This window comes from Corvus moneduloides, chromosome 1, assembly GCF_009650955.1.
Source record: "Corvus moneduloides isolate bCorMon1 chromosome 1, bCorMon1.pri, whole genome shotgun sequence".
NCBI classification, from domain to species: Eukaryota; Metazoa; Chordata; class Aves; order Passeriformes; family Corvidae; genus Corvus; species Corvus moneduloides.
The window spans coordinates 91,220,753-91,236,940 of NC_045476.1; the positions used below are offsets into that span (position 1 = coordinate 91,220,753).

At 37.1% G+C, this 16,188-nt stretch overlaps 1 protein-coding gene across 1 annotated transcript in view; it reads left to right on the forward strand.

The window, feature by feature from the left end:
• The window catches only part of ABCA13 (ATP binding cassette subfamily A member 13), a 180,881-nt gene that overhangs the window by 137,289 nt on the left and 27,404 nt on the right, over positions 1–16,188 (forward strand). Inside the window, exon 49 of the mRNA XM_032118439.1 lies at positions 9,458–9,608. Within this exon, the coding sequence (XP_031974330.1) occupies positions 9,458–9,608 (151 nt within the window). The remainder of the gene's footprint in view (positions 1–9,457; positions 9,609–16,188) is intronic.

Here is a 16,188-nt window from a genome sequence, read left to right on the forward strand (position 1 = left end):
TTTTTTTTTATAAAATATTGCCATCAGGGCAGTATTTAAGCTCACAAGTTTTTAGTCTCTGAGGAGTATTTTGCTGTAGATTTTAATGGGACTTGCCTTGGGTCCCACCTGTGAATTCATGGATCACTAATGGCTGTCCCTGCACAGTGTGGTCCCAGGTCTGTATTTGGGAAAATGATTTGATCTGGTGTGACAATTCCAAAATTTTAACATCTATTTGAAAGCAAATATAAAGTTATAAGAATATAATTAATTTATTATATATTGACACTTACAGGATGTTTTCTGACTACAGATATTTTTTTAGAACTTTCTAAGATAATTTTTGTGAAAAAAATTTTAAAAAATTTAAAAATGCCTGTGTTCCTTTCAGGGGTCTTGTCATTATGTACCTGTGGTTAAACAGACAAAACTGCTTATGAGGTCAACTTTAGTGTGCTACTGGCTTTTGACAATAGTATAAATGTTGCCCCTGGACATTATGTGTGTCACTTTCATTCCCCATACTGTGTTTTATAAATCCAACATGAAAGCATATATTAAGGTGCAATGTTATTTACCATATACTAAAACATAGGTAATGATATTTGACACATTTAGGAAGCTTGAGAGAAAGCCTTAGACAAATGAATTTCAGTGTATCAAATACCCTTGACAACATTAATTATCACCTTTTGTTATGGTGGTGTCAATCGAGTTTATGGACTTTTTGTGTTTGCAGTGGCTGAAGTGAGGGTAAAACCCATATTCCCAAGTTTTCAAAACTTTAATTCAAGAAGGTGACCTTAAGCAAAAGCTGCTGTTATACAGTAGCTAAACTTAGAGAAAAAATTCAAGGCTGTGAGAAGAAATTTATGTCCCTCCTGACTTTGTTCCTTGCTTCATATTTTTGAAACTGCCTTTGAGCAGATAGTGGTGCACTGTGTTGCTGTACTCCTGAAAATCACTAAGGGGCAAGTTGTTGGCTATTCTAGAAGTGAGATGGAAACCACAACAGGTCTGGGGAACCCTTCCTCAGCAGCTGAAGAATGACTAAAATTACTCATCGCAGGGACTTTTAGGTGGATTGATTTGCATTTATGACTCAGATAAATGAAGGAAGGGGGATATTATGGTAAGAAGCCTTCTCCTTTTCTTACTCTGGTAGTGTACTCAGGAGCCTTGAGTTCCTGGCACATAGAAGAGACTACAGTCAGCAGAAGAAAGCAGCTGGTGGTCACAGCTGCAGAACATTTGTTGGTCAGCAGAATTAGATTTTTTTTTTTAAATTTACATAATGAAGGCGTTTCCATGAAAACATTACCTCTGATAGCTATTCCTGATGAATAATTAGGCAGCAGCTTAGATGTAGATCCCACCTCTTTTGTGTTTGACTGGAAGGAACACATCTTTTGTCCTCTGTCACCACAAAAGGACCAGATACTGTAGTCTGATGGATCCTTCACAAAATCATAAAATATTTTGGGTGGGAAGGGACCTTAAAGATCATCTAGTTCCAATCCCCGTCCACGGGCAGGGACACTTTCCACTAGGCCAGCTTAATCAAAGCCACATCCAACCTTGAACACTTCCAGGGATGGGGCATCCATGTCTTCTCAGGGCAATCTGTTCCAGTGTCTCACCACCCTCACAGTAAAGAATTTCTTCCTATCAACTATCTAACCCTACCTTCATGATACATTCTTCATGATCAAATAATTAATTGAGTATGTAAAATAATTATTAAAAATAATGGAGATCCTAACTAATTTTACTCCATGCAGAAAATCCTTAATTCATAACAGTTCCTGTTTCCTTGAATAACTATGCTTGAAAGCTTCTCGTTTAAAACAAATAAACAAACAAACAAACAAAAAACCCCCAAAAAATCCATGCATCCATTTTCCTGATTGCTACTGAATTTAAAATGAAGTCAGGAGTGGTTTTTTGAGGCAGGTGCACTGAAAATGGCCTCGATTTTTTTTGAAAATTATTGCACCTTGGAACAGCATGAATTCTAGAAATGGAAGATGGGATTTTTCAAAGGTACAAACTGAATGCAAAGTACAGTTTATGGAAGGTCAACCTAAAATATCTTGGAACTGCATGGGGTTATAGAGAAAGAGCCTCACACACCAATAATCAACTTGCTGCTATAGTCTCAAAGAAATTAAAAAAAAAATATTTCTGAGCAGTAACTTCCTTTTTAACAGGGCATAGGAGCAGATTTACAACATCTTCAAGTACTTTTAAAAGATTTGTTGGCCTCTAGGTTGGTTGTTCGCTGAATGCTTAATACCATAAAAAAAAAAAAAAGAGGAGCTTATTCCTAAGGATCAGAGAGAGAACTGTGTCTGTTTTTGTAACAAAAGCTAACAAAATCCATAGAAGCTAGGTATTATGCATGTTGGTTTTCAGTATCACTGGGATTCATAAATAAGGGTGTCTATAAGTGGGAATGAAGCCAACTTCAGTTTTTCTGCAAATTGGTGTTTCCTGACCTTCTTCTTGATGGGGAAATGCTTTTCAGGAAGAGGAGTTTTCTGATCTGTTTTAATTAAGGTTTTCTCTTTTTCATGCACTACAAATTAAGTAGATATTTTAAATTCACTATGTGCCTGAACTTTATATCCTACAATTTGTGTGACCAATGCACATTTATAACATACAAGCTGAGCAGTCCACAAAAAACCTGTTTTTTAAAAATTTTCAAATCCCTCTGCAGAAAATGTTTTAGGCAACTTATACATAACATTTGCAGGCCCATTCTAGTTGTTACCTTTATGTAATAAAAATAGTCCGGTCAGAGAAATAATAGGAATTTGTCACCAACCACAGCCAATCTTGTGAAGATGATGCCATTCACAGGGGATTTTACCTTTTTATTATTTTGTGTAGCTCATTAAAATTGCTGTTATCAGTGACGTATCTGTGTAAATGAAACAGAGAAGTAATTAGCTTCTAGAGACTGTGTCTTCATTTTAGGCATATTTGCCACCCCAATATTAAAGAGTGCCAAAGGAGCAAACAGTTTTGAAACAGTTACTTCAGAAGGCTTAGAAATAAAAGAGTGATAACGAAGCACTGGCATTACCTTTCATAAGGGGCAGAAATATCAAAAGCAAAAAGGATGATTACTAGAAAGTATATTATTTTCTTAACATTTGTTTAATTGTATTTATAAAGTATGGTGTTACAAGACATTAAGAGACTGACAGACTGTCTCGGTTTTGAAAGACAGGTGTCTGCTAAGGAAGGCAGAGGCCCCCCTTGAAGTGGCAGATATAACCCCTTTTCCCTCCAAGTTATTATATTTTGAAATCAAGGGCCTTTAGGCTAAGATGTGGGAAATAGGAATAACAGTTCTTTACTCTCTATATATATATGTGTGTATAACCAGTCAAACAAAACAACAACAACTATGGCAGTAACAGCAATCACAAACCCAGTGCCAGCCTTCTCGGCTGTCGGGCCCTTTCCCCTCGGGTGCAGTTCCGCTCGCAGCCGGCAGGGGCGCTGGCGGCTCCCGGTGAGCAGGGCAGGTGCGATGGTTCCCCCGCGGCTGCAGGGGGCGCTCCGGAGCGAGCTCGGGGAGCACGCGGCACCGGTGCCCTGGGATCCCGGGAGGGATGGAACAAAGGCTTCACAAACCCCTGGGCAGTTGATCCCGGGCTCTCAGGAACAGCAGGCTGGAACGGCAGGGACGAACGCCAATCCCGGGTGGCAGACGAGATGTATCCAGATGGGAAAAACCCACGGAGGCCCAGGCAGGCAGGGCGAGCAGGGCTACAGCGTAGCGAAAGCTCGAAGCAGCAGCGGAGCAGGGCAGCCACAGCCCGGTCTCCAGCAGGGCAGGGAAAGCGGCTTTTGGGGTCCCGGCGTTGTTTCCAGCAGGAAGAAAGAACGGCCAAAAAGAAAGAAGCAGCAGCTCCTTTCTCTGCAGCTTCTCTCTCCGGACGCTCAGAGCGAACTGACCCCACACCCAGGTGTAGACAAAGGAGTAGCCAGGTCCGCCCCACTCCCCTTTTGTCTTTCTTAAGTACAGCTATTTGTCCCCTAGCAACATGCATATGGGAGAAAATTCCTTTAACAGGGAAAAAAAACAGACTGAACTAAAACCCCAACACAGACTTTCAAAGAGTTGTGAAGCTTAAATATGTTTAATAATTAACTGCATGGTCTGCTTGACATTTAGAAGAGTTCTTTGTGTTCTCTGTAGCACAGATGTTGCTCTAAAAGAGTAAAAATGGACTAAAATTTTCTCATGCTTAGCTCTACTGCCATAACTAGATTACCACCAGTGTGGAAGCTGTCTAAATGAAAGGGAGTGTATGAAACTGTAAATATTTTTGTAGTTACTTTTTCTGTCAAACAGCTTGAAGAAGTAAGGTCTGCATTAAATATGTACAAAGCAAAGCTGACACTTAACAAAGTGGTAAAACAAAGGAGAACAGAGTGAGTCTTCATAGTCTTTGAATGTCTGCTGGGGTAATGTATCAGCAGATACCGTACATCTGTTCCACTTTTTTGTGTGTGTGTACATTGGCCAAGCTTTGTTTTCTTCTGCTTTGTATACTTGTGTTTAAGCCCTCTTTAGTGACTCTGTCATAAAACCTCCCTCAAGTAAGGAGACATAAACACAGCTTTGAAGAGAAAGTGTCAAAATCCTTTAAGCGTCATGTCAAGGTCGATGGAAAATAATGAATAATGGGACTGGTGATTTGTTTGCTTTTGGGTGCCCTCTATTTTGCAGACTTTCCTGTTGTGCTTTGCTGAATAGAGCTGACTTTAAGTTCTTATTTAGAGTGTAGTAGGATGCATATGCAAAAAAATAGATAAACCAGGTGACATCTCGTTCATAAGTTGCCCCATCAAGGACTGAAGCATTTGGCAGTCTTCCTCATGTAATTAATTTATCTCCCATGAATTTTCATCTTCCTTCTGCACAGAGGTCCTCCATGACAGCAACTCCCTATGCTATTTGAATTAAGTGTCAGTCATCTCAGCTGTTGGATTACAGAGTCATAGGACCAAAGAACTGCTATACAAAGAGAGAAAAGTAAAATATTTCTTTATAGCTAGAACTCGGACTCTTTTGATAGGTATGATATTCAGCTTGATAAATAATTAAAAATGTAATTCAAATAGCTTAACTTGAAAGGAAGAATAAATTTACATCAACATAATGGCTGAAATGTCTGGTTTTACACTGTATATCAGTACAATTAGTCTAATTATAATGAAGCTATAGTTACATTAATTATATTTTAACCTTGATTTTTTATAATGTTAATTGAACATTAGTATGCACTGAATTGAATGTGCAGTTATGAGTACAATGAAATGTCTAAGTCCTTTTGTAATTTGTAAATTTATATTTCATTTTGACTAATTAATGGAATTTATCTCTCTGCAGAAGCAGATATATATATGTGGTATTGTAAGTACCATGTATATCACTGCATTTAATTGCATTCAAAAACTGCAGAAAAAGCATATAAAAGTGAAACAAAGTGCACAGTGGAGCCAAGAGCGAAACAACTTTTCCCAAAACAGCTGTAAGACTGATATCAAGGGTACTAAATTGCCCCTGGAAACCCAACACTGATGTTTACCTTTGAATGCCAGCTCACAACCACCTATAAGGAACATTTCTGGTAACCATTGTAACAAACAGGATCCAAATCTAGTTCTGCAATAGCCAGTCTGGCCTTCTAGAAACTGCAGGTCCAGTTTATACAGGAGAAGGCAACAAGTTTTGTCCAAGATCATATTCACTCATCCAAGTGGTTATGTTTCTTTTCAGAGTCAGCAAAGGCTTTTTGACTGGAGTGCCCCATGCCACCCCCATATAACCTTCAGAGCTGTAATCAGATTGCAGGGATTTCTTTAAGAACTCAGAATAAATAGGTTAATGTAAAAAGCCTTTAAATGATCAGTGGAGGAACAACTTTGAATGAAAAATTTTAAACACTCTGATTTTAATTTATGATCCCAGTAACTTGAAAGTCTGGCAAGTTTCTTTCCTCAATAGTACAAAACTGTGAGATGAGCACTTCATACTGAGGAAAGTCTTATTGAGTCCTGGATGTTTTCTCAGGATGTCTTGCACCAAAATATCATGATTCTCACCAAAGTACTTAGACAGGGATGGAATACAAAATCTTCCATGCCTCAAGTGCTAGACTCTGCTATTTTTCTTGAGGATGCCAGATGTTCTCTTGACCATTTCCAAAGGAGTTCTAGAAATGCAATTCTGCAACTTTAAAACTATATTTAAAATATAAAGATTTCTGGAAATATTCTGGTGATGTCATTTGTTGCAGCTGTTCACTCTGAAGGAGAACTTAACTAGCAAGGAGAAGTACTGATTTAAGGATGTAGTCTAAAAATGAAGGAGAAAATATGTTCCATGCCTTAACTTGATGAGATGATGTAACCAAAATTACTAAGAGAATTTAAAGATAACAAGTACAGTGTTATTGTAAAGATACAGAAAGTTGTGTGTTAGTGTAAAAGCCTGTTTTCCTCCCTATAGTTTTTAGATATTACACTAGATTTCATTGTGTCTACTATACTATGGACAAAAGTCTGAGAAGGGTTGGAATCAGTACTTATATGTTCTTTCTAGTTATAAAATAAGCTGATTTATTCTTTTTGTCTTGTTTTTAATGTGAAGAGTCTAATGAAAAATTCTGGCATGCTGATAATAATAGGGCAGAATACAAATGGCTGTTTTTCTCTAGCTTGAGGAAAAAAAATCAGTATTTTGCTGCATGCTAATCTATATTTCAGAAAATATTAAAAAATAATTTGATTCTGATAATAGCATATAAAATGTTTGTTAAGGAAGAAGAAGATTATGATTAGTTTAATGAATGGAATCAGAAATTAAAAAAGAAAAGGGAAAAGCATTTACAGTATATCATTTACTGAAAAGATTTTCTGGTATCATGCCATCACTAATGTTCGTTTAATTTAGGCCTGTAAAACTGAAATCTGACAGATTAACCGAATTTCAAGCAAAATCAATTTCCTAAGATGGGAGCTTGTTTTGTGTTCTGCAATACATATTATAATTAAAAATTATAATATGTTTTTCTTTCATCTATTGTTTATATATATTGTTTCTCTCTTCAGAAAAAGCTTAGGACCTTGCTAAACAAAACTGAACGATAATGTCCAGAATTTAGATTTGGAAATCTACTAAGTGATGTTGATGAGGGAAGAACAGTCATTATACTGCACATTAAAAAAAAAAAGATGTCTGATTAAAAGACAAGAATCCTAATATGGATTTTTTTTTTTTTGTCTTCCAGTTGGATTGTTTTTGGTTTCACAGATACAGAGATGAGGAGGAGGGAGGTGGAAAGGTTGTTTAGTGAATACAGTAGAGTCTGTGTGTTTATGGGAACTCTTGAAGTGTTCAGGGTCAGCACTAATGGATAAAGTTGCAAGATAAGGATGAAGCTGAGTAAGAATATTAAATGATGCATTCTCACTTTGTCCTCACTGTATGAAATCTGAAGGTCAGGGGGCAGGATACCCACTCAGACTGGGTGCTTTACATAGGCACAGCACTAGAACCCTGTGTGTACAGTTACTGCTGGGGACACTTTTTATTTCCTGATGCAAACTGAGTAAGGATGCTCTAATATAGTTCTAGCTTAAGAACATTAGATGTCTGTTGGTTTTTTTCAGCTGTCCATATTTAACTTTTTGTTCTTCCTTGTAGGGACCCATTGCAGACAAGATGTTTCTATCCAGCTACAGGGTTTGTGCTGAGTAAATGTGCCTGAAATTATCCCTGAGTGGGTTTTATTATCTTCTGACTGAACCTGGCCCTAATACCAAAAGCCCAGTGTCTTGTTTCTCAAAAGACAGCAGCTGCACCAAAAGAAAACCTTGTACATTAATTTTCCTAGCAAAAGAAACCTCAGACACATCTCTGAGCATCAACAGCATCTAGATAATATTTCACTGTGAATAGTATTTCTCTATGTTAGTATTAATTAAATAAGGAATCCATGGCTTCTGAATGGTTATACAAAAAGAACAGCATTATTCAATCCATATCTTATGGTAAAGATAACCATAGAAAAAGGATTTAATTTGCCATAGATGTGGCTGGAAACTGAGCCAGTAAAAATTTTTTATATAAGTAATTTAAAATGTCCTATAAGTGGATATAAATGAATGAACAAGTACACTTCTGTTACCTTCTTTCCCCTATGATCCTTCTACTTTTTGCTAACTCTTTGTTTAGAAAGGTGTCTACAGGCAGATAACTGCTGTGGCAGTTATCCAAACCAATCAAGATATGGTGATTTTATATCTTTTCCATTAAGAGCAAAGGACCATTCTAATTACTCCACGGCAAGGTTTGTCATAATCATGTTAATTTATCTTTTGATAGCATTAAAATATATTTTCATGCTGTGGTTCATTATGTAAAATGCAGAATTTTTTCTCACCAGACTCCTGAATCTAGTTAACAGGAGATACATATTTATATTTTCACTAGTGCTGGTATTTGTAGATCCTGCAGTTAATGCATTTACTTTGTGTCTAAATGATTAATCACATATTTAGTTCTTTTAATCAGAAATGTAGAAAACCACTAAGAGGAAAAACATTCTGTTACTCAGAATCTTTTGAAAACTTTTTTCTTTCAAAGCTCAGATTTTTTTATTATTAAGTATCTTCATTTTGACAGGTTTTTCTGTACATGTAAATGAGCATCATTGAGTGTTGAATTAGATGTTGGAATAAATAGGATAGATTTAGTGTCATTATGGGTAATGAGAAACCCTTGCAATCAAGCTTGCTTCTTAGCAATGAATGTAATTTCAAGTAATGCTGTGGTGCTACAAAGTGAAGACCAAAGTCTCTTAAATCAGGATAATTTTATACTTTTTCGTGTATTGTCTTTTAGGTTACTAGGCTTTAATATCCTGTGTTTGGTTTTACTCTTGTTGTTTGGAGAATGCAGGCAATGTGTATGTGTGTGCATAGACACACAAGGCATGCAGAACAACATTTCCCTCTCTCTCAAGTCCTGCCTCTTCAATATTCAACGTGTTTGATATGAATATAATATTGGATATAGTATAATGTCCAATATGAGCACCGTATGGTTTGAAATGTGTCTCCTTAGAGCAGCTACTACCGAAAAGATGAGAGAACTAAAACTGCTCAGCATTAATTCTCATGGACCTGTCTTCCTCATGTGTTTGTCTGTTGACCTTGACACACACACTGTTACACCAGTGACATGCTGGTGGCTGTGCTAATCCAAAAGGGACACAAAGTGTGCCTTGTGTGGGGAGGTGCTGCACTAAGTGACCGTGGCAAAGAGACTCAAACTTCTCTCCCTGTGGCCTTGAGGCTACATGCATTTGTTTTCTACCCCAAGGGTGGAACCCAGGGCCATGGGATTTGTTAAGCAACACTCAAATCTTTTTCTTTTTCTTAACAGGTCTGAAATGGATATACTGTCTGCTAGCTCTGAAGGTATTCTCATTGGATATTGTCCACAGCAAGATGCCTTGGATGAACTTTTAACAGGTTGGGAGCATCTTTATTATTACTGCACACTGCGTGGAATTCCAAAGCAGGATATCCATAAGGTAACTATCCCAAACAGATTTGCAGAGGGAGCTATTTCCAGGTTGGACTGTGGAGTTTATAGAACAACTGTACTTTTTTAACATGAGGAACTATCTAATATTTCATCTTAACAGCTTTAGTTAAAAACTTTAAGGTTTTTCATTACCACTATTTTATTTAAATAATGTGGATTTTTTTCTGTCTGTTATGCCAGTTCAAAACACAATAACATCACTGCAGATAGTAAAATAACATTACTGCAAATGAAACTTTGGGCACAAAAACCCTAAAGGAAATTAAATTTATGAATAGTTCAGTGCCTCCAGTATCACACTTAAAGTACTGGGAGAAAGCTCCACGTGTTTTGAGTCATGTACCTCTGAAAAACTCTATTCTTCAGAGATATGGTGTTTCTGGATGAGAGCCTGGTGAAAATAAGCGATTCTTGCAAGTCTTTGCCCCTTGTCTTGGGCAGTATCCATTGTCCAGGACAAAGCCTGGACTTTTAACTCTCTTAACAACGTTTCCTTCAGACTGCTTAAAAATCATCATTCTTTTTTTGATAATTCAGAAATTATCAGTCTTTTGTTTGATTGTTTACCCTTCATAACTTCTTGGTGTTAAATTTTACTTCAGACAACTAGCAGAGTACTGAAAACTTAAATGTGTTTCCCTCGATACAAAAGAAATATATTAAGGGATGGTTGTTATGGCACTAAAGCCCTCAACTATAATTACTTGTTTTCTCCATGAAGTGGCAGCTCCTCTATAGCACTTAGGGAAGAGTTCCTCAAGTGGTGTGGTACATCTCATACATGTCCCTCTTCAAATGGATGAAAATAATTCACTTAGATATGAGTTATGTTACAAATGTTAACCTTTCTGGACCTCAGATGATCTAAGTATTGGCTTAGACTATTCTTTATAGTCAGCCTTCCGTGCCTTAGCATCACATTTATGAAAGAGAGATCATTCTTCCTTTCAGTTGTCTTAATTTTTTGTCTGTATAGATTGCAGAGCAGACTTTGTTGCCATATGCTTGCGATCAAGGCATCAAAGCACTCCTGCAAATAATATTTAGCTGGTCTGGTTTTCCTCCATCAAACACTGAGATGCAGCTATCTCAGAGGAAAACAAATGTTTTTGTCAGTGGGCCCTCCCGACTGTGTGGCACTGCTGTTGAGTGCTCAACAGCTGCTGTGCTTCAACCCAGAAACGGCTGATGCTTGAAGAAAGTGAGCCTTTTAGCTGCCTATAAAGAAAATAAGGCTTTGGAATGCTTTAGAGGAGCAGCTGTATGGAAATGTAAGCTGTTATTTTCTCATCATTCCCTCCTGCCTATGATACAGCACTCCAAACCTGCCTCTGAATATTTACCAGTGACTGTTTACACTAATATGCACAGACACGTATATTCTAGAGAGTACCTTGATTTGATAAGGAAAGAAACATGCATTTACTTTGTTTTTTAAGAAATTGGTGAGCAGTCAGGTGATTTACAGGTTGTGTTGCTGCTGAAGTTGTCTATTGAAGCACTAACTTCAAGGACCAAATCATTTGCTAGACAGATTTAGCAGCAGCAGGAGTTAAGTGCCTGACATAAAGTTGAGTGCACTTAATGTTCCAAAACAGTAATTAAATGAATGGAAAAGGAGGAGAAAAATGGGTCATTTAATATCAATGTTAAGCTTCACATGTAATGTGAAGTTTTGTTATACTTGACAAATCTGCTCTGAAAATTTTTTTTTGCTGCAAAATTGGAAAAATTAGAGTAAAGCTTTTGGGTTATTTAGAGAGATACTGATTTAGCATAGTACTTTAAATTGTTATGTTTTTTTCTTTAACATATCAACTTCCTAGATCTCAATTTGTTCTAAAATACAGCACTCAGCTTGTTAAAAATTAAAATTATTAGCACAATATCAAATGATGTCCCTCATTAGCATTAAAACTTCTGTTGCAAATCTCAAAAGAAGCTTTATCAGGTCTTCTGAGGCAACTGCTTGGAATGTCAGTATTCTTTCTCTTCACATTAACTCTTCAGGAAGATTTCTGCTCTGATTCTAGAATCTCAATGATTTCCTTACATTTTCTATTCTATAGGTTCTGGAAATGTGAATCTGTAAATTCATTTATTCTTTGCATGTTTACTTTTTTGCAAGCAGAATTAGTATGTACACTTTAATGAGATTTTGGGACAAAAAATATTGTTCCCCAGAAGCTTGACCACGTGTATACACTTTCCAAATGTAAGAAATCTAACAATTCTGAGTTTACTCGGAAGCCAAATAAATACTGTTTTGTGTGGAATTGATGAATGATTGCTATTCAGGATGTTCAAACTACACTGCATCCACTTACTCAGAACCTGACACTTTGAATGACTGCTTTGGACATGAAAAGTTATTTTTCAGATGACTCTAGAATACAATCCATGTTTATTATCATTTGTACTGGGTATAATTGGGCCAGTATTCAGTATTGGGCCATATTTGCTTTACAAGGGTTTGTTTAAATAAATAGCAAGAAGTTATGCATTGTATTTAGTGTGTCAGAAATGATGAAAACTAATACACTGATGGATGCAGCCTTTCAAGTCAGGATAGACCCGTTATGATGTTTCTAGTCTTTGAACAGATTGAGCCTTTACTAACTCCAAGTTTTTCTGGAAGACACTCTGAAGGTCCTTAGCACCACTCATCTCTTAGTTGATTATTAGATGTAATTTTTAAAGGGAGTGGAAAGCCATAGGCATTAGTGGTTACGCGATTGCTACTTTTCAGTGGAATGGATGTACCTCCTAGTTCCCTGGTGGATGGAGGATACCATGCCTATTTTGACCTTTACTCCCACAGATATTGGCATGTGTGCAAAAGTTGAGTTACCTTATAGTCTCTTCTGGAATGAATGTTGTCTTTAGGAACTCCACAAAGTATTGGGGGATTTTGTTTAGATGCTACAGATTGAAGGGTTCATTCCAATTCCTGTTCTAAAGCTAGTTGAACTAGCCCAAATTAATTTAGGGGAAAATACTTTGCTAAATATGTTAGAATTTATGAGAAAAAAAGTAAATAGTTTTAAGGAATGTTGGAAAATAGGGAAATAGCTGGCTGATAGATGTGAAGTCTGTTATAATTTTGACTGCTGGTGCAGGGAGGAAGGAAGGAAAGAGTTCAAATACATTATTTTAAATTAAATACATTATTACATCCATGAATAGACATTAAATATTTTTATGGTTCAAGTGTGCTTACAATGTATATATTTGCATATAACTCTGTATCTTTTAATTTGGCCTCAATGTTACCAACTTGCTAAATAAATTGATGTATTTCCTTACTCTTCACTGCTGAAAGTCATTGAAACATTATTGAAATAGAGTATCATGGTGAATATGACAAGGAGGGAGACAAGGTGCTTGTGTGTATGTCTCACATTCACCACGGGAAGGAAACCATTAGAACCGTAATTCTCTGGCATAAATGTGTGTACCTGTATCTGAAGATTGGTCACATGTTTAATTCTGACATTCATTTAAAGTAATTTAAGAGGGATTTTTGTATTTATTTTACAGTATACGATGATACAAACCACTGGCTATGCAGACAAATGAAGTTATAATGGTGATATTCAAGCTCCTCTACAGTATAGCTATTATGTAATATATACCTTATATGTAACACTTCTAGTTTCATTGAAATTACTGTTTTGTTGTTGTTTAGGTATTATTGATGAAGCTGAAACATTACTGGAAATCTTATGATATGCATTAAAGAAAAGAGAAAAAGTTTTGGGGTCATCTCTTGAAAGATAATTGAGCTCCATATTCTTATATTTGCTGAACCATAGTGTGCAGTGCTCTTTTGAAATTAAGAGTTGAGGAGGGTAGCAGGAATAGGAGACTTTTTTAGGTGAAACTGGGACATATTTAGGAATAAGAAAGTTGACCCTTCCTTCTGCTTTTATGTTGCTAATGTGATTCAGCTCCAAATCAGTTCTAATTTGATATGTTTTGCACCAAAGGAGTGTATCTAGATATCAGGACAGATTGTGTTGTGCACTGTGATGGTCTGCAAGGTTTATCTTAGAGGCTCTACACATTTAAAGCAGCAGCAAAGTGGGTACTATGAAAAGATTCCCACCCCTCTCTTTTTACCTGTTTACCTTTTAAACCTTGTCTTGAAAAATTTCTATAGCAGGAGACTTGCCAGGCTTTATCTCTTTGTATGAAACAGGAGATGGTGTAGTCATCCTCCAGAGAGGAGAATTCTATGTGTGGAATTGCAAACCTTGCAAAGTCAGTTCTTTTAAATGTTGCTCCCTACAAAGAGCTTTATGTTCATACCTGACACATGATTGAGTCCCCTAGGGGGCTACAGACTACAAGAAGACCCATCTAACTTGAATGGTTTCTTTCTTCTCTCTCTGGCACTATTCCTTGACCTTCTCAATTCTTCCCCATACAGCATTCATTGTCTCTTTAAAAGCATGGCATTTTGCTGACTTTAGATGACACTTCAAAGCACTTAGAAAGAGTGGTTCTAGTCATAGCTAAAGGATACTTTTGACTGCATTTCAGCTGTGATGCATAGTCCTCTTTTGCTTATTGTTTAATAACTCTTGAAGCTTATTGTAGTTTAAAATGTATGTCAATTTTGGTGTAAAAAATGAGATTACGTATTTTTTCACTTTCTGGTTGTACTAGTTTGAAAACAAACCAGTGGGAGGCACCAAGTCAGAATAACAATTTAATGGGGAAATTAAAGAAAAGAAAAAAAAAAAGCCTAAAAGAAAACACTGGTTCAAACTGACAGAGTCAAGATACAACCTGAGTCCCTGTTAGGGTGGTGGCAGTCTGGTAGAATGGTGGCTGCAGTCCTCTGAAGTGCTGATCCTGTAGAAAAAATGGTCTGCTCTTCCTCAGAAGGTCCAGTGGTGGCTCTGTAGCTCCTGTCCTCTGGAAATCCAGTGGGAAGGGTTGTCTCTGGTGTTCAGCAGCTCAGTTTATATCCACGATGGGATGCTTGGTTCCTCCCTCTGGGTGGAGCATCTCACAATGGGGTAATGAGTCATGAGGCCAAGTGTTGATTAGGCTCATTAACAGAAGATAGTCCAGAGGGAGTTATCTCTGAGTCATGTGGCAGGACAATGATGGGCCATTAATAGAAAGATAGTCTGGGGGGAGGAGGTGAGGAAACACTGCCCCACCTGATTTCAACAGGTCCTGAGGATGGTAATAGAATACACTGCAACCCAGGACACTGGTCTTAAATTCTTATGAGCTTTTCTGTGTAATTTGTGTGATTGTTGGTGGATGTGTAGGAGGATAATCCTGTAGTCACTAACATTCATGCATGCCCAGTGGTAGCAGCCAAGTCAGTTTTGTAGACAGGATAAGCTGTCCTTCATATGCTTTAGAGGACTTCGCTTATGTATGTTTCTTTGGTGTTAATGAGACCTATATTTGGAAGTGGAAAAAAAACACATAACAAAACAATGCTCAGCTATTATATCTTAGAATATAGCTTAGGTGATTAACCATTTTTAAATCCACAGCAATAATTTCTAATTGGAAGTAAATTACTGTGAATTAACTTTGATATAGCAGAAGCCTTGAACTTTTCAGTATAATATTGCCTGTGGCTAGTTTAACAGTTGTTTTTTTTAAAAAAACCTCTCTGCATCTAATGTAGACAGAGTAATATTTCTGAAACGTGGCTTTTTGGCTTTTGTATGAGAACATGCATTGCTGTCAGGTTATACATCCAGGTACCCCAAACACAAGTGACTATGGATACTAGTCCAAGGATCATCACTAAAATGCTTTAGAATCTCCTCACTGAAGCATTGTTCCTGCTTACAGACAACTTGCTCTCAGAGATGTCTCTTACTTTTATAAGTATTACTCGAAAAATCTTGCTAAAAGGGTCATGAATATCTTGATCTTTTCCAAAGGTGTTTGCATAAAACTCTCCTATAGAAAATATTATTATGCTTGTGGCAGTTTGTCTTCGACAGATAGTGAATATTAATTCACAATATTGTTTAATGAACTTTTTTTTCTATTGGATTTTCTAATTAATTGGAGATTGTCCACCTGATGTGACTAAGCCTTCCAGTCTTTCCTTGTTTTTTGCTGGAGGTAAAGCGGAGGAAGCAAAGCAAATGAACCATACTGCTGGAAATGCTCTGGCAGTTGACGTTGGGCAATAAGTGCACCATGCAACTCCTTGTTTTACAAGAATCTTCCAGCTCTCCTACATACAGCATGAAAACACAGTTGCTGTGTTACAAAGTTGATCACTCCTTGACGATAAACCCTCCAGGAGCCTATGCCAGATACCTGCTGCTTTGCAGGGAGCATCTGGCGGTAGCAAGTGGAAAAGTTGCTGCTGTGTCCCTCATGGTTTTGAACATCTCCTTTTGAACAGTCCAGCAGTAGTAGCTGATATAGATGGATTAAGATTATTGCTACATTTAATATTGTCTAGCAGCAGTATTTTAGGGAGCCTTGTATGTCAGGACTGTCTCTGACAGGGTAAAGAAGAAAGGCCATAGGGGACAGCATGAGCATTGTCTCCAGCTGTCCAGATCATACAT